We start from the raw sequence: 18,956 nt of genomic DNA, 5'->3' as shown, positions 1-18,956 counted from the left end.
GTGGACCATGCTTGCATGTTAGATGGTGTGGTGGCCTCAGTTTTTGGTATCGTCAAGTTATCCATGTGGACAATACAAATAACTGAGACAGAGGCCAGGTCATTAGCTTTGCTGTAGCATAGCTAGCTGCAGTCCTCTCTTGCTGCTATATTTTCAGTTTGTAAACATAGCAAAGAGACACTGACATGGGCAGACCACAGGCAGATTATCTTAAGTTTCATAATATATGAAATAATTGTACTGAATGTATTGTGTAACACATTAATGGTACACAAGGTAATCTAATATTATGCACAGTTTGTATAGAACAGTATCTGAGGAACTTTAACTTTGGATATTACTGTGGATCAGCTACAAAAACATAGATCAGTTTACTGTAAATGAGCATCTGTTTCATCACTGCCAAGGCTGCCCATGCTCAAATTGTATTACTGTGTTTTGCTGCACATAGAATATTACAGTTTATGTTCTATGGCACTTTTTTTATTTGCACTGTAGCTGAGGAATTTATAAAACGTGTCCATTAAAAAAATCTTTTCTGTGAAAGTAATGAACCCAGAGTCAAAGATGGTAGAGTCTTGATCTGATGCCTTTTTAGCCCACTCTGTCCATATCTAACCTATGAAGACCAGGATGTAGATGCTTTGATGCTCTATGTTACTATATTACTGTGTCAGACAATGTATATGCATCCTTATTCACTTTGTGCCCAATCAATTAAATTTTTATAAAATATCACATTTTGGAGGTTCATCTAACTCCACCAGGTGGATTATGTGAGGCTGAGACATGTCTGATTCATTTTCGCTCTTATAAATTCCCTGAGTAAACCACATAGAATTATTGGTTCTTTAATTCTATGATGTGGTGTGTGTTTGCAAAGCATGCTGGGATGGGGTTATTAAGCCACTCACTGGATGAATCACACCTAAAATGGCCACTGCCCAGGCCCAGGCAGCGGCACCACAGCTTGAAGCCCGTCTCAGACATGCGCTCCCACTCGGAGCCCACCTCATGGTAGGTGTGTGTGAACGTGTCATAACACACATCACGGTTGGTATTAATCGGGATGTCACCTGGCACTATGGGATGAAAGAAAAAATAAGGTTACAATTGACCCATTTGATGTGGTTTACCTCATTCTGACTTGCTCTTAGTTCTTCTACGGGAGAGAGAACACAGTGGGAGAATTATTCTTTTATTTCCTGAGATTACAACAAGCAATTACAAATTAATCACTGCCCAGTGTGTGGAAAGTTATTACACAACATGGAATTCCTGGCAAAAGTATACAGGCTAATAACCTTACTGTATGCATTATATTTACTATAAATTAATGCAAATCAAACTCAGCCTGTGGAATTAATAAAAACTGCCACATATTGCAGTACTAAAATCAAAACAAATATGAAGTACTGGTCAAAATAAAAGGAGCATAGTTGTGCACTTTGCTCCCATGTCTAATATGGTGAAAGAATAAAAATATCTGCAAACTTTGTCTTAGTCAGTGTGAAATACTGTACCAGCATTGCCAACGGTTACAACTTCCTCCAAAACCTTCTCTGTAGCCCCGCCCCTCACGGCCTCTACAATGACGTTATAGGACGCTCCAGATGTCAAACCAATCAGCGTGGCACTGGTGGAGCTGCCAGGCAGACGCATCTACATGGGGTGAGATTAAGAGATTAGAGTGTATGTGTGTGTCCATGTGTGAATGTGTGTGTGCATGTGTGTGTGTGTGTGTGTGTGTGTACCTGGACGTTTCTCTCCTCTAGGTTTGTGATAGGATTACAGGACACCACATACTCAGAGCTGTGAGGGATGGGTTGCCAGGAGATGGTTGTAATTGTCTGTGCTTCTTGGGGCAACTCTGTCTCGTTGTCAGGGAAACCAAACGGCAGACCGGGCAGTGGACCCTCACTCACCTAAAGGACAAAACATTCAGTATAAAGATGGACAACTTTAAAATTAGAGAATGGATAGTTCTGGTTCTTCAGTCAAAGTCTGATAAATGCACATAATTTACTGCTTATTAACATAAATGTTATTATACCAACTGAAGTTGTCACATATACTGCAATGAAACTTTGTGTCCCATAGCAACCGGGTTGTTAAAAGTGTGTACAAGTGCTATATTTCTTAGGGGAATATAGTAATATGGCAGTGATTAAAGAAAATTCAATGGTAATTTAAAGAATTTCATACAGTATTAAAAAATACCACAAGGCACATTAGAGATATGAGTTTTCTTACCTTGACCAAGGGTACTCTATTTCCATCAGGGCCTGGAACAGGGATGTAGACCAGGGGTTCTCTGAGTGTGGGTCTCTGACCTTCGTTGGGTCCATTGTTATGACCATTCAGTCCATTATTGGGGCCTAGGCTCTGGTACTCTGTGTAGATGTGCTGGCCCTGCTGGCCTGGCCGGATCTGACCACTGGTCCCAGCCATATGGACATGGTTGGAGTCAAAACTAGAATTTATTAGACAAAAGAGATTGTTTTTAATAGTTTAAGAAAGGAGAGGTGTGAAAGAGGACAGCATGGACAAATGCAATAAATAGAGGCAACTAGAATGATGCTCAAATGCATAGTAAGAATATCTGCTTCTGGTGGTGCATGCCACTGCCTAATAGTAACAGCACTTAGACTGACTGCACCTGGTCTTACCTCTTGTCATTGAAGGACTCTGGGACATCTAGGATGTCAGTGGTGGGTCGGTGAGGGACAGGAAGCTGGGGCAGCTCGGGGACCAGCAGCTGGTGGTCTGAAACTGGCTCTGATCGGATGAGAGACAGAAGTTCGCTGGCTGTTAGAAGCAGGCAGGGCAAAGCAAAAGTTAAGATCCACAAGCTACATTTTTAGTGGGCAGACAAACAAGCTAGTTTGTAGAGTGGTCCTACTTATTCATAGCAAGGTCATGAAAACTTAAACTCTTAAACTCTGACACAGCTTGATGTGTTTCAGTGCTATGTTGTAAAATAAGTTTTTACTGTATAACACTAAATGCAAAATAAGGGAAAATGTGGAGATAAAAATGCATCAGGTGGATCCATAGTCTAAGCTGTAGCTGTCCATAGATGTAGAGTGATCTATGGTAAGATTTGCATTTTCCCCATGAGTGGTTTGGTAAGGATCTGGGGTGGGAAAGCCACTGTCAACAGAGGATGTTCAGGCAATTTACTTCAAAATCTGACATGAAAAACCCAGATGAGAAAACTTATGTCTGATGCTCGCTTATGAGGATGATTACCTCATGTATTACTTGATGTGGCTGTGTTGGCCCATTAATGGTAAATTACATCCTACTTTGGATCTTGACTCACTAATTGAGGGACCAAGCCGTGCTGACTTAAGATCAGCTTTCCCACACCAAATTACAACATCAACCTTTCATATGGAGAAAACACAAGTGACAATGCCTTTCTACTTTAGGTGCAGAGGTTACAGAAGGAAGCCAGCAGGGTGCAGCATAGCACTAAAGCCTGCACGAGATTTTCTATGACATTTTTTTACATACAGTTGCAGTAACTTTCATTCCAACTGAATATTGCTGCATTCGATGCCCAAGGTTAATGCTAAATTTGTGATTGATGAATTAGTCTGCATGTACTGCAAACATGGTGATGTTACTCTACAAAAGATCTTTGCTACCAGAAATAAATATTGCTGTTAGGCCTTCACTATTTATAATAACCATTTGAACAGATGAAGCAAATAAGCTAAGCGACTGCCTGTAGGGGGGAATGAATCATCACAAACAGTCAGACAATTCAGTAACAAACACTGACAATCAACACGTTCAGACCCAATTCTCCTTAGGGTTGGAGAGACAAGAGTCTGTAAACTAATTAAGTTCCAACTTGCAATTTCTAAAGATTTCTCGATCTGGGAGCAAGAAGTACTATTGTAAAACATTATATTGGGTTTAATGGTAATTTATTCCTCTGAATTTGAATAGCAGTGAGGTTTTGTCAAATTTCCACAGCACCATTAGTATTTAATAATTAAATAATCAAAAATGACAGGGATACAATTGTAATTTCTGCCTTAGTAACACAAATGTTATTATAATGTGATATTTATCTGTTTAATGTGTTTATTTCTAGTGTCCTGTAAAATTCTTGCCTTTCCAAAATGACCACTTTTTAGGAGGTAGAGGAGAAAGTCATGACATTTTTTTTTACATTTTGTTTTTTAACAGTGTCTTAAATAGATTGGCTTGGCCTTTCTCAGTCAAAGTAACAAAGGCAAGACTTGGAGAGGCTTCAACAGGCCATTAACATTAAGATCTGTTTTGGAAGATGGGTGTACTTACGGGTTCTGGCCTTGCCAATTAGAGGTGTACTTCTCAAAGCGTTCTGCAGGGCAACAATCTTAATTACATACTCTGTTCCTGGTTTCAGACCTATGATTAAAAAAAAAGCCGACATTACATACAACACACTCATCTGCATATTAACAGACAAATTTTCAATATCAGCTCTTTTACTCTTAATATTTTCAGGATTTTCAGGAAATAAAAAATGTAAAATAATTTGTCAAACCAAAATATCATGCAACACCATCCAGTGCCAGTGCACAGATCTCTGTATGCATCAACAGTATAGATGTAGATTTATAGGGCAGATGTTTTATTGCAAGACAAATGTAGTAAAGGGGATTTGTACATCGGCTGATGTATTAGCACTTCTCCCTTACGGTATGCACTGTGTCTGTACTAGTAAACATATGTTTAATGTTTATTTGCATGTACAGTATGTGAATGTGTGTCACTTTACAGTATGTGTCATACTCCTCACTTACCACTGACAATAGCAAAGCTCTGGCCAGCATGGGGTCTGGGGGTGAGTTCTCGAGGCAAACCCCCGGCCTCCTCATAGGTGACGTAATAGCCAGTGACCCCTGGACTGTGAGAAGGCTCCCAGGTGAAGGAGATGCTAGTGGGAGTCAGGGAGGTGAAGCGGATATTGGTTGGGGGAATGACCACTGGTTTGGCTGGAAGAGACAAGCAGACAGTTATATAAACCCATTAACTGTGGATGCGAGATCAATATTTCAGTAAAGGGCACCTATTGCATTCCACATACATACAAACATTTCATAATATTGAATGGTATTACACTACTAAGCATTCAAGAGAAAAAGCTGCCAATTACCCCAACAGAGGTTATTTACTTTCTGACTTTGACCAAAATTGATATTGTCTGTGTTGATGTTTAATTTGCAATGCATTTTTTTTAACCACACTGACCTCTGCAAAGGTCATAAATAAAATGCTGTTGGGTTGTTTTCATCCATTTTTAGGGGAACGGGTCATTGACTGAATGATTGAAGTTTGATTGAAGCAGCATACAGTATGCTGATTATACCTGTGGTGGCAGTGAGTGTGAACGGGGCACTGCGTCCATTCCCATTTAGTGTGTAGATGCTGATCTTATAAGTGGTGCCTGGCTGCAGACCTGAACAGCAAACACACACATACATTAAAGAGGCACAGTTAATTTGTGTGTGCGAGTATCTACTTTCACATCTCTAGTCAAGTAAAACCAACCATAATTCACATAATGTTATTAAGTATTCTTATGTGTGCAGAGATTTGCCAATCTACATGTTTCTCGATTCCCATATCTGCACACCTGAAATTGTGTAAGAGCGCATGTCAGGGCTGATGGTCCTCTGAATGGGAGCGGGGCCTGTTGAGGAAGTGGGTGTGGCCTCTACCAGGAAGCCAGAGATGGTTTCTGTCTTGGTGCGCCAGGTCAGAGTGATGGAGGAGTCCTTAACATCAGAGATACGCACCCGACGAGGTGGACTGATATCTGCGGAGAGATGAGGAGGAGAGGTGGAGTTTAATTTGATGAATGAATTTGATGTATCAAAAAGTGCCTTTTATTTGTAACATTATTTTCTTTATTTCAAATGCATGAATTAGAGACTGACTGTCCAGTGTAGTGACTTCTCCTTGGAGTGGCCTGCTGGTCAGAGAGTTCTTCAGAGCATAAACATGTGCCTCATAGGTAGTTGCAACCTAGAGGAGGGAAAGAATGAAGAAAAAAAAAGAAATAGTAAATAGGGCTTCCTCTCTAGACACAATGTTTACTGTGTTTAAGTGTGTGTGTCTTTGATGGGTAAAGCACATGTCATGACAGGGCAGGATGGCAGCACTGTGGCCTGTGGCTTCCCGAGTCGACCACACACACAAACACACATTCACAATACTCTTAATACGCCAGCTGCAGCTACAATTATAAGCATTATTATAACTCTGTGTATGTGCTTGTACCTTGTATGTATGTATGTATGTTTGTGTGCCTGGACTTTATGCACGTGTAGGCACATGCATGCATAGGTATATGTCTGTCTATAATTTTATGTCTATAAAGTTGTCTGTAAGTACGCATCTCCGTGTGTGTGTGTGTGTGTGTGTATTAGTGCTGAGCTGGGCCATAAACGACCTTCCAGCAGGGTAGCATCATCTGTCTGAGAACTATTCCAGATCCAAATAGTTTTCCATTGACTACATAGGAAAAAGGGGGCATGTCACATGTCCCCTCCTTGCTCTCTGCAGAACTTTGTGTGTGGTGTGTGCGTGTGTGTGTGTGTGTGTGTGTGTGTGTGTGTGTGTGTGTGTGTGTGTGTGTGTGCACGTGCATGCACATTCATACAACTGTAACTTTATAGCACTGGTATTAGTTTCATACAGAGCATTCAACATGTGTCATGCTTCAGTTTTCCACATCTGTTCTCTCAGAGGGATGCAAACTGCAGGATTTATGACCGGCTTTATCACTAATTACAGATGTTGATCCTCTTTTAACTTTTAGTACTATTGATGTAACTGTGATGTGATAGTTTATGGGCCTCTGCAGATACGTTCTCTTTTTGTTTTCCCTCTCCATATGGAGGTCAGAGGTCAGGGTCAGCTATAAAACAGCGACCCCTGAAGTTGGTGGTAGTACTGCACCGTAACTAGAGGATGTTTGGAAAATTTAAAAGTCTCTCCTCTTTTGATGTCTTTTTAGAAGACACAACAAGCAATTTGGTAACATTTTACTTTAACAGGGCATTTACAAACAATTTGTGCTGTGGGATCAATATAATGCAAGACATACAAATAACAAAAAACAGTCATATCACACTCACCATGAGTCCGGGTACATGTGCCTGCGTGGTATCTGGGGCCAGGTTGATCTCTTTGGTGGGACCGCTTTTGTTCTTGGGATTAACCACTACTCGGTAGCCTGTGAGGCCAGTCAGCCCCGTCAGCCTGTTAGCCTGACCGGGAAGAGACCAGCTCATAGTGAAGGAGGTCGGGCCAACCTGGGAAAACTGCAGGTCGATGGGGGCTGGGATCGCTGCACCAGGGTGAGAAAAGAAAGAGGAGGTTAGATGGACACAGAAGTGGGGCATTGTTAGACGGTTTCTGGGAAAATGAAGCAAGAGCAGGAGATAAGTCATGTAAATAATGTAATGTAAACTGTGAGCATGACTGTAAATAGACTCAAACTCAAGTTTGTTACTGCAATTATGAAGGGATGTGCGTAATGTATAATTTATTTCCAAAAGGGTGTTAATTCATGCTTTTTTTAGTAGAATCAGTTTGATGCTACACATTACTATGAATTTAAGTAAAAAAAAAAATCATGCCACAGTAAAATGGTGGGTTTAACCTATGCTACATGCCTCAATGTCTGTCTATGCCAACTCCTCTTCCATACCTGTGGCCTGTGTTCCCACCAGTGGTGTGCTGGCAGTGTGGTCGTGCAGGGCGATGACCTTCACGGTGTATTCAGTCCCGGGTCGCAGACCATAGATGACAGCTGACTCTGCGTCCGGTCGAGGCGCAGGATGCAGCTCTCTCTCGCCCTCCTCAGAACTTGCGTACAAGACGCGGTAAGCTGTAACAACTCCCTCAGGACTGTCCCAGGTGATCCGCAGCGATGTGGAGTCGATGTCTGAGAAGGTCAAGTCCTTGGGATGATCTACATCTGAAGGGGAGGACAGAAGGGAAAAGGCAGGGGTCAGAGTGAGAGAGGTTGGACTGAAAGAGGTAAAGAATGTCAGTCCGTCACTTTGGAGCGGTGTATGGATCAGCAAACTCAGCCAAAACCACCACAATTTTTGATGCAATTTTGACCAGAAGGGACAATCGCAAAAGAAACACAAGCCCTGCCCAGGAATAACCCAAAGAAAAAAAAATAGCTCACATAATCCTCTCTACCATATGTAAACACTTACGTGTTATAGCAGTCTCCACCAGTGGAGAGCTCTCTCCATCTTGTCCCAGAGCATACACACTCAAAATGTACTCTACTGTCGGCAACAGGCCTGAGAAAGTCATCTCTGTCTGGTCTGGAGAAGAGAAGTGAGAGGATACAGAATCAGAGAGACAGAGAAAAAATACAAGAGGTTAGAGTTTTATCAAGTGATTGCAACTATTGTGAAAGATTTAGAAAATAACAGCAATACTGATAAATGTACTATTTCTTTATATAGTGTAATTTACAAACAAGTAAACATGTAATACTACTAGGTAAGGAGCGGCATTGGCTATGAAAACTCAATATCGGCTGATCGCTGTGTTTCTTTCTTTCAATGAATACTTGGTGGTTGGCATGAAAATGGTCAATATCAGCCTTGTAGTGGCCATCAGAAGTCTGTGATGGTTGGATCTTGATGTTCCTGCCTGCCTGCATGGCTGTCGGTGCACTCGTGCATAAATACCTGGAGCGACCACCTCAGAGAAAGAGGGTCCCTGTCCATTCCTGGGGGCCCCGGTCACTCTGTACCCCTGGATTGGGCCCTTGGCGGGGCTCCACCTCACTGTGATGCTGCTGTCTTTTACATCTGTCACCTCCATCTCAGAGGGAGACTCAATGTCTGGGAGAGGTGGAGGTGGAGAGAAATACAGAGGGGGAACGGCAAGAAGTGAGACGAGCAGAGGGAGAAGGTTAATGATAAGAAATGGCCAAATTGTTTCTGCTTGTGTGTGTATATGCATATGTGTGTGGTGTGTGTGTGTGTGTGTGTGTGTGTGTGTACCTGTCTTGTGTGTGACATAGATAGGGGTGCTGGACGCAGGGCTGTCTCCTCTACCAGTCACAGCGTAGACAGTAATAGTGTAATCAGTACCGGGCTTCAGGTTAGTGATGGTGGCAGTGGACTGAGAGCCAGGAACTGTGAAGTCCTTAGGATTACTGTGACCTCCTGGAGGGAGAACGAATAGAATAAACCAAGATACATCAGCTGAGGAGTGGATATGCATATATAGACAGATTCACATAGAGATTAATCAACATACTGATATACTATGCACCTATTATACTGTATAGTGCTCAGGATGGCTGGTTTAATATAAAATTTTTCTCCATGTCAGATACTGTGGGAGAGGACAACAAAAGAAGGGGAATCTCAACTTCCTGTTGTATTTTAGTCTTCTCAGTATTGCTGTCTTACCTGTCTCTCCATGTGTGATCCTGTAGTAGCGCACAGTGACAGAGGGGGCGTCCCAGCGGATGGTGATGCTAGTAGGGGAGGAGTCGACCACTTCCAGGTCTGTGGGAGCATCAGAGACTGGAGAGCAAGTGAGAAACAAAAAAAAAATAAATAAATCAACAGTGGCGGAGATGATTTGGTAACAACATTGGTGTCCTAAATAACAATTCAATATATAATTAATGTATGATAAGTAAATAACAGTTAATAGTAAAAATGTAATCAGGGATGCTTACTGGTCTTCTGTTTCCCATTGAGCGGCAGGCTCTCCCGTGTCCCACTGACCGCATAGATGCTGACCAGGTACTCCGTCTCCGGGGTGAGTCCTGTCAGGGTGAAGTGGCTCCTAGATGGGGGAAGCCTCTCATCCTTGGCCCTCCCACCAGTGGACATCTGGTAGCGGATACGGTAACCTGTGATCTGGCTCTGGGGAGCCACCCAGTGGACGGTGAAGGAGTTGGTGGAGACTTCAGAGAAACGCAGGCCCGCTGGTGAATCCAGGGCTGGAAAAAGGCAAGAGAAGGTAGGGGAGTGATGGGAAACAGGAAAGTAGGTTAGGGGAGTGAACTTTTGGCTTAACAGCAGTTTAATTTGATTCACAATTAACTAGTTGGCACTTTGATTTTAGAACAGTTTCTTTTTTTGGACCAATTTTGTTTGATTCAAGTTTGTAAACCACAATGTGGATCAACAATTCAATTCAGTACTTTTAGCGAAATACTGAGTCAATTAAATGAACATGCAGTATTATAAGACTATCCTTTCTCTTCTGAAATGTGAAAACTTTCAGACAACAGAAAAGTCAAATGCGAATCTCCTGACTTTCCATTACATTTCCTTGACTTACATAAACAGGACACTACATTTTTTTCCTTGACCAAAATTTTCAACATTTCAGATTTAGAGGTTTTATTGAAACTAAAGTTTATTATTCTGTGGGCAAAGTAAACATAATGTGAACACAATGGAAAATAATTATTATGGTTGGTGAAAAACTATTTACTGATTCTTTATAAAATTTTAGTCTGTGAGAATTCTATGATATTCCAGGACTTTAAAACAGGAATTTATGAAATTCCCTGACTTTCCCTGTCAGGAATGGACGTTTTGATATTCCATGTTTCTCATGTCCCCCCAATTGCTATTACATTTAACACTGCTCATTTCTTGACTTGTATACTTGTAGTTTTATACCAGATGAAGCAGCACTCACTTGTTCTTTGGGTGCCGACAAGAGGTGAGCTCTCTCTCTGCTCATAAACACACACCACGCTCACCAGATACTCCGTGTTGGGCAGCAGGTCTGTACACAAGGGAGGAAACACAGGCACAAGTGCATGAGTGTGTGTGTGTGTGTGTGTGTGTGTGTGTATCATTCCATGTTGCCTGTGTTTTTCCTTTACTTACTCCTTAGCACCACATAGTTAGTCAGGCCTCCCACACTGGTTTCTACAGTGTCATCATCATCATCAATGGGGTGGTACCTATACAATTAGGGAGACCAAAAACATGTGCATGAGTGTGATTTCTGGAACAAAAGCATTCTTGGGCTTTAAAAGCATTTAATCTACATTTTTTGGAGCTGGCGCATTTTATCTTTGTAATCCTACCTAATGAGGAAGCTGTTGATGTCAGCACGATTGGGGACATGAGGAGAAACCCATGTGACTTCCATAGTGTCTGGTCCCACCTGGCCAAAACCCAGATCTGTGGGGGCCGGTACAGCTGCAGAAAAACAGAGAGCAGCTTAGACAGATAGGGTGTTGTGGTATTTGCGCTTGGTACACCCTCTAGCACTGATATGAAGAAGAAAGCAAAGATGGAGACAGACATAGATGAAACAGGGATGAAAAAAGAGCAGAATAAAAGTGATCACACCGCCATCTTTTTTAACTGAGCAGTATGCGTGTGTGGGTATGTGTGTAAAACTGACGTCTGCAGTTTAACGACATCTTAAAAGTGAGAGAACAAACAATGTTTGTATTAGGGAGCAAAATGAGCCCCAGTATGATAAAATCCCTCAACTAAAACCATATGCTTCAAACACTCAAACACACACAGATCAGAGACAAAAGGGGATTATTACACTGACAAAACAGCATGCAATGCAATTACATCAGCAACTTAAAAGATGCACGTCGACGAACCCTGTGCCAGTGTTAAGAAAAACCATATTACATTACTGAGTCACAAAACACAACGTGATTTACCACTCAATCACATGCCACTTTACAGAATCTAAAAGATGGACAGTATAGTGCGATCTTCTTAAGTGATTCTTCTCTTGATTATCTTGTTCCTGAAAATCTAAGCAAGAAATCTTTTGGGTCTTACCAGTCTGCTGAGTGAGCGTGGTCGGCTCGCTCTCGCCATTCTCCGTCACAGTGATCACACTGATGTCGTAGTCGATGCCGGGCTCCAGGCCATAGACTGTATAATATCCAGCTGTCGGTTCCACCAGGTCTTCAAAGATGGGCACGCTCTCGCCGGCGGCCACCACCGTGACCCGGTAACCAGTGATGGTGGTGGTGTTGAGTGGAGACCAGCGCAGACCGATAGTGGTGTCGGTCACATCGACAAAGCTGAGGTCAGTCAACTGCGGGACTTCTGGGTAGGGGGAGTTGGTTGCAAAGAGATAGAAAGAAAAGACAGCAGAAATACCCAACAAACGAGAGAAGGGCAGGAAAATAAAGAGGATCGAAGATGAACCAAACAGATAGAAAGACAGAAACAGACAGAGGCACACAGAAGCGGTGGTTAAAGTGAGCAGTGAAAGCCGTCCACTTCCAGTTCAGTGTGATATTCATTATATCACACAAATGGAAGAGCTAACGCCAAGGCCACTACCCCTGATATATATTAGATATTGTCAAGTGAAGTCTCCATTTTCCATTCAATGAAGGTTCTCCATTGAAGAATGTTAATATATACACTGGAAACAAAGCATTAGGGTTGCAAAACAGCTCAACTGCTGTTTTGCATAGTCTTTACAGACGTATGACAGATGTTGATGCTAAATTAGTGCAACGATACCAACAGGAGAAGCTAGTATCACTGACTAATAAATGTTTGTCCAAAGTGAGCAGTGTTGCTGTTGTAAAAGACAAAAGTTTCCCAATCAGAGTTCAACATCAGTAATGAAATTCAGTCAGAGATCAGACCCAGCAAAGATACACTGTATACTTACCTGCGCATGGATCCCTACCTCAACATTTTGCTGCTGATCAATGAAAACCTGTGAACTCGTGGCTAATATGCTCCTCCACTGCTGAATATGACCACTTAAGGAACCACTCAAAACATCAACTGAAAAACATCACATGCCTGTAACTCACCTGGGGTAATGGTAGTCGATACAGGCACGCTCTCCATGTCATCTTTAACCGTCACGACGCTGACGTTGTACTCCACTCCGGGACTGAGGTTGTCCAGGGTGCAGGAGTTCTGCCCCGCCTCCACAAACTCCTCCACGCTGTTTCCTTGCTGCCCATTGGTGGGAGTGCATGTCACCCTGTAGCCAGTGATGTCTTGTAGGGAGAGGAACAAGAAGGAAGGAAGGAAAGAGGCCATGGAAGAGAGAAAAAGGAGAGGATATATGAATGAGGAAGTAGAAGGCAAATGTAATCATGTCCCATAAAAGTTGCCCCCGGCCAATCGGGATCAGTTTTGAAAATGCAGACCTTCAGTGGACAGTCAAATAAAGAAATAAAGGAAAAAATACAATCTATCACACCCATATTTATCACAAGGGACAAAACAGGTATAACTTTCAGTGGTTGAATTGGTCATTTATAGTGTGTACAGCGCATGTGTGTGTACCTGGTGTCTTGGCTCCGTTCCATTGGACAGTGAGCTCTCCGGTGCCTGGGTGAGACTCCAGGTTCAGATCAGTGGGAGGAGAGAGAGCTGGAGAGGATGAGGAGACCAGGAAGGAGATAATGAAGGACAAGGGACATAAAGAAGATGAGGCAGAGGAAGAAGAGGCAGGAGAAAGCTTCACACCCCTTCATGGTCAACATATACTGATTTATAATGGTATTATTATTATTATGACTGTTTATTGGCCCTTCTCTTACGTGTGACAACGCGGCGTGTGACTGCATTGCCCTGCTCATGACCGTTGATGACCGGCTGTACGCTGTAGGTGTACTCCACTCCCGGGGTCAGACCGGAAATGTAAATACTTCCTGAGTCAGAGGTGACGTCTCTGGGGGCTTCTCCGCCTTGACTGGGACGCACCGTCAACTGGGGGAAACATGACCACACACACACAGTCAGTACACTCGAAGAGAACAACGGCACCAGTGATAGACATAGAAACACACATTCAGGCAGAAAAAAAAACCGAGCACAGAGAGAGTGAGGAAGAGAGAGATGCTTACACCCACACACACTCATTGGGGTACAGGAGGTAAAGGTCGGAGGTCAGTGTTTTCCCAGGAACATGGGAGCCAGCAGAACATTCTCATCTCTGGTGTGACATATTCCGACCAATCAGATTTATCCCTGTGGTCTCTAGTTCCTGTGCCAAATCTAAAGGGGCCTTCACTAAACCAAAAATAACTGCAGACGCAGTAATGAGGATGTAAAAGTATACAAAAGAAAATCATGTGATGTATGTGAAGATAAGTACTTAATCCTGTTGTTGACTTTTATGCTGAGAAAGGGAAAAAAAAAAGAGTGAAATTCATGCCTCCATGGGTGGTAGGATAAAAAAAAAGATCTGGTGACAAATGAAAATTTCGCGCATCCTTCTTTTGTATCAACAGCGAGGAAAAGTACTGAGAGTCATCTGAACGTTTCACACTCTGCACTGTAGTTATTTACAGTGAATATATACCTTGTATCCAATACGGGGCACTGGAGTCCAGGAGATGATGATGGAGGTGTCGGTCACGTCTGTGCTGAAGTGAGGAGCGTTGCCCATAGGAGGGTCTACAGAACACAGACACACACTGTTGATCTTCTCTGTTGATTAGATCCTGCAAATCCTCAGCTGGGGCTCATGTTCTACATCGAGACTATTAAGGATTTTTGAAAGCTGATGCCAATATCAATATTTTGATATTAAAGATGTCTAAATGCTTACGTTAAGCTTATGGTTATGTTATTGTTATTCTTTCCTTTAGAATTTTAGGCTGGCAAAAACAATAACAGAAATCATATCTTCACCTTCACTGGATCAGTTGTTGGCCAATATCTGATTTTTATTGAAATACCACACTGGCTTGATTTATCTGTCTTTTACATGTTTTAACCCTTTTACAACAATTGAAGTAAACTGTACATTACTACACTGACCATTTCTAAAGCACACCATGCTGTGTTTGACGTCTGAATGAGGTTTGCAGCTGCTGTTTTCCATTCATTTCAGTGCAGTAGAAAGATCACTTTGCAGAAACTTGAAACTTGTTTGAAATAGTCACTAACACAGTGAACATTCTTCCTATGTCTATTTTTGCCAAAGTTACTTTACTGTTGCGTGGTAATTTAGTAGCGCATTATGCTGATTTTACGATTTTAAAAAGTCAACATGTCTTCTGGTGCATATGCATGCTGGTGGGAAGCTCCGACATCAAACAGCGTTGCATTCATAAACTACTCGTGTCAGAAAATAAAACCCAGAAGACAATAAAGAATGATGGTATTTAGTCTGGCCGCCTATCAAGTATGAAAGTTGTTTTTTTTCCAATTTGCACACGTGTGCACCATCCCTCTCTGTCACACTCGGAAATGCATAAAGCAAAACATACTTCTCTGCTTAGAGTAGCTTTGAAATAAATAAATAAATAAATAAATAGATAAATAAAAACTGTTTGACAAACTAAATTCATACTCAAATGACTTCTAAGCTCAGGCATGAGTCTTAGCCAATTTTAAAGTATGTTTATCACCAATTTATAAAATAAGGGAATCAAATAAATGTTCAGTGAGCTAATAAAGTATTACATGCCTTGAAAAATGATCAGTAGTAATGTAAGGTGTGCATGTAGTGTAGTATGTGGCCTGATACTTTCATCTGTAGTGAACTTTTTTTTTTGCCTATTTCTTCCTGCATCAGGAACTCACTGGTCATGAACACTGCAGTCGCTCCTTCGCTCAGGGTGTAGTCCTGCTCTGCGTGCAGCGTGGCAGTGTACTCTGTATCCGGCCTCAGGTTGAGCAGGGTGTACTCAGACAGGCGGGCAGGCAGGCGCAGCTGCTTGGGGTTTGAGCCCTCCACAGTGAGGAACAGACGGTAGCCGGTGACTTTGGCACGGGGGGCGAACCACAGCATCACAGCGCTGTCTTCTGTCACATTGGTGAAGTGGATGTTTGAGGGCGCATCGGGCTCTGGAAAAGAAAAGTAAAAAAATATTGATAATCATGGTTAGAGGAAGCATCTGACTCTGGGGGGAGAAGTACACAAGTGGGTCAGTGAGCTAAGAAACATAACATCATGATTAAATTGACCTTTACTTGCTTGATACAGCCTTTTCTGACCAGGAGGAAACGACCTGAAGTGGATAATAGACTTTATCTCGTGGAAACCCACATGACACACAATAATTTAATTTATTAACAGTATCCCAGGTCAAAATTAAGGCCCTCAGAGAAGGTTCCTGGAAAAATCTTGATTCCTCATTTTGGTCACTGTAGGTATGTGTGTCTTTCTGTGTGTCTCTTTCACACTCACTCGTAGCATGCTCCCCCACGAGAGGCAGACTCTCCTCTCCATTGTGGATTGTGTAGACACTGAAGCGGTACAGGGTTCCTGGCTGTAGGTGTGTCACTTCAACATAGGTGTTTTGACTGACAGGCAGAGTCATCTCCCTCTGGGGTGTACCGGTCTCGTCAACTGGGGCTGCAGTCACCCGGTAGCCTGACACATCACCGGCCGGGGCAGTCCAGGTTAGGGCAATCTTTCCATCCGACACCTGGAAGAACTGCAGGTCTGTAGGAGAAGCCACCTCCTCTGTCGGCAGGAAAAAAAGGAACATGGAATCAAAACTTCCAGTAACCACCAATGATTTTTCTTCATTTTATCATCTATTGACATAGACAGCATTAAAATAACACTGAGTAATAAATGGCAGTGCTATTACATCACCGCTAAACATTGAAATGTTCTTTCATGTTGTTCTTCTCTGTATGTAGCTCTAATGGCCATATTCCATTTCCATTCATTATAATAAATGTGTTTGAGTCTGGCGATGATCATTGTATAGACAGAGTTTATCAGATATTCTAAGCATCATTAGCGAAATTTATGGGAAAATTAAATCCAAATGAAGGCAAAATTTTTAAATAATTTTAAGACTTTTTGGCTGGCAATTTTGTTTTACGGCAGATTTTTTTTTTAAAAAAACTGATACGTCATTCAGTACATAAAAAGGACTATGTGCTTTTATGTTGGTAGACAGGTTATAAATCACATCGTGATACAGCTGATTTGAGCGCTTTTGGGCTAACAAGATGGCAGGGGCATGATTAACAGGATACATAAACCTCTTTATCCCACAAAAAAACGAGTAAAGGAGAGTTGGAGAGGGTGGAAGGAAAAGAGAAGGATGAACCAAATATTTGGCTAGAGGAGAAGAGGAGGGGAGAGGACAGGAGGGAATAGGAAACAAGACGAGTTGAGACAAGAAGAGCCAACAAGAGAAAAGAAGGGGAGATACAAGAACCACCTGAATAAATGGAATTCTGTGACAAGTCGTTCCAAACTTTAACGTGCCTCAGACGCAAAGGTCAAACCAACACAGCGTCACAACGCTCAAATACACAGAAAGACAGGGGGAAATCTGAGAAACAGGTGAGAGAGGGTTCAAGGAATGTGAACAGGGGCTAAGGAGGGCAAACAGAAAAAGATGGTTCGGTTCTGTAACTAAAGAGACAAAGAAATAAATGAAGGTGTTGCAGACTGCCGTGCCTTTCTTTGGCTTAACCTTTCTCTCTCACTCTATTTGTCAAAGTGCACATCAGCCATAGAGCAGACTCATTAGTCTCTCCAAAGATGGCACACACACACACAAACACACTCACCAAGGTCATATATCTTTATTCCACTCAGGCTGTACAAACAAACACACATACACACACTTGCACACTCGCACACACCAGCATCTGCTCAATTGGCCCAACAACATGTTAGCCCTGGCAGAATGAACAGTTTTACATAACTCCAGTCAAGCAGAATCAGAGCAGTACAGCTGTGAACTCAATGACTTCACTTTCCATTGGAAAAGTCTTTACTTCTAGCATAAGGCATTGGAAAGTTGTACATAAATCACTGAATACACTACAAAATGGGTTCCAGGCCTAATTCTGGAGTGTGCCCATATGATGAGAGTAACAGTGTCAAGTAACATTCGTATGTTTCAGTGCACTGCAGCAGAGCAAAGTGTAACTGATACAGGATCATCACTGGTGTTGAATTAAAAATCACAGAATTGCGAGGCATTTTGTGATTATACAGAATCCAAGCGCTGCCTGATTCAAATTTTAAGTGGAAAAACCTGGACCTTATGTTTTGACAGTCCATCAACATGAGAGGGATAAACTTCTCTATCTTCCTTAATGTACAAGCAGTTTTTTGTTAGTAAAACTGCTTTTTCTTTTCATGCACCTTGGGCGTGCAATAGATGGCAAAATAATTGAAACCTTGCAACATTACCGTATTTAAATACATTAAAAATATATATATTAAAGAGTATTTTAAAGGAAACTTGCCTTTGTTTTAGACAGCCCTGACCTGCCTTGATGAGAAGAACTGTGTTATTGACTATGATATTACAGATTTTTTTTTTTTTCTTTTTGTTGTTTTGCATGAGTGAATGTTTTTTATGTGTAACTTTTAGCTTTCTGCCTTCTGGACCCGGACTCCCTGGAAGGGGAGATAATGTATCTCAGTGGGACTTTTTCTTGTGGCTGCATGAGGGCACAAGCAGAGGGATTGAGCTGAGTGGTGGAAATTAAAACAGAAACAGATGGGACTAAGACCTGAGCACACTTCAGCTGTGCACACGTGAGTAAACCAGCATGCCAACATGTGTAAGAGATGGTTTGGGTGTGTGTCACTGTTAACAGAAGAGACAAGAGTACATATTGTAGACATTTGTCTTCAACCACTGTTAAAAGACATGCACATGCTGAAATACTGTCGGTCTGGGCGTAGTGCTCTATACACACAATATCCACCACTGTTCGCAGAAATGGAAATGACTCAGAACAAAAAGGGTGAAGGGCTATATGAGGGCGAACTGGGCTGAAAAGAAGAAAAGTCTAGAAAAATAAAGGAGGATTTCTCCAGGAATCTCTCCAATTGGGCCAAGGGCTAGTTCAAAGATTTGTTCAGCACATAAACAGACCTACACCAACAGACAGCATCAATAACTCACAAAAAAGCAGGTTTATAGATTCCAGCCTGTTCAAATAACTAGTTAGGTTCCCCTTCTGTCTCTTTCACTCACTCAAACA

At 42.1% G+C, this 18,956-nt stretch overlaps 1 protein-coding gene across 1 annotated transcript in view; it reads right to left on the bottom strand.

The window, feature by feature from the left end:
* The window catches only part of LOC115379738 (fibronectin-like), a 40,034-nt gene that overhangs the window by 3,276 nt on the left and 17,802 nt on the right, over positions 1–18,956 (bottom strand). The window contains exons 19-45 of the mRNA XM_030080583.1: positions 16,174–16,452; positions 15,567–15,830; positions 14,338–14,432; positions 13,574–13,742; positions 13,317–13,403; positions 12,833–13,024; positions 11,832–12,104; positions 11,108–11,222; positions 10,905–10,981; positions 10,711–10,800; positions 9,734–10,000; positions 9,459–9,575; positions 9,045–9,209; positions 8,727–8,882; positions 8,241–8,354; positions 7,721–7,990; positions 7,146–7,357; positions 5,943–6,030; positions 5,639–5,821; positions 5,372–5,461; positions 4,806–4,997; positions 4,318–4,407; positions 2,670–2,778; positions 2,254–2,473; positions 1,755–1,925; positions 1,524–1,662; positions 915–1,082 (exon numbers count right to left, since the gene is read on the bottom strand). Coding sequence (XP_029936443.1) covers positions 915–1,082; positions 1,524–1,662; positions 1,755–1,925; positions 2,254–2,473; positions 2,670–2,778; positions 4,318–4,407; positions 4,806–4,997; positions 5,372–5,461; positions 5,639–5,821; positions 5,943–6,030; positions 7,146–7,357; positions 7,721–7,990; positions 8,241–8,354; positions 8,727–8,882; positions 9,045–9,209; positions 9,459–9,575; positions 9,734–10,000; positions 10,711–10,800; positions 10,905–10,981; positions 11,108–11,222; positions 11,832–12,104; positions 12,833–13,024; positions 13,317–13,403; positions 13,574–13,742; positions 14,338–14,432; positions 15,567–15,830; positions 16,174–16,452 — 4,392 coding nt within the window. The remainder of the gene's footprint in view (positions 1–914; positions 1,083–1,523; positions 1,663–1,754; positions 1,926–2,253; positions 2,474–2,669; positions 2,779–4,317; positions 4,408–4,805; positions 4,998–5,371; positions 5,462–5,638; positions 5,822–5,942; positions 6,031–7,145; positions 7,358–7,720; positions 7,991–8,240; positions 8,355–8,726; positions 8,883–9,044; positions 9,210–9,458; positions 9,576–9,733; positions 10,001–10,710; positions 10,801–10,904; positions 10,982–11,107; positions 11,223–11,831; positions 12,105–12,832; positions 13,025–13,316; positions 13,404–13,573; positions 13,743–14,337; positions 14,433–15,566; positions 15,831–16,173; positions 16,453–18,956) is intronic.

The sequence above is a fragment of the Myripristis murdjan genome, chromosome 21 (assembly GCF_902150065.1).
Source record: "Myripristis murdjan chromosome 21, fMyrMur1.1, whole genome shotgun sequence".
In the NCBI taxonomy this organism is placed as follows: domain Eukaryota; kingdom Metazoa; phylum Chordata; class Actinopteri; order Holocentriformes; family Holocentridae; genus Myripristis; species Myripristis murdjan.
This window is presented reverse-complemented; position numbering and strand designations above follow the sequence as displayed.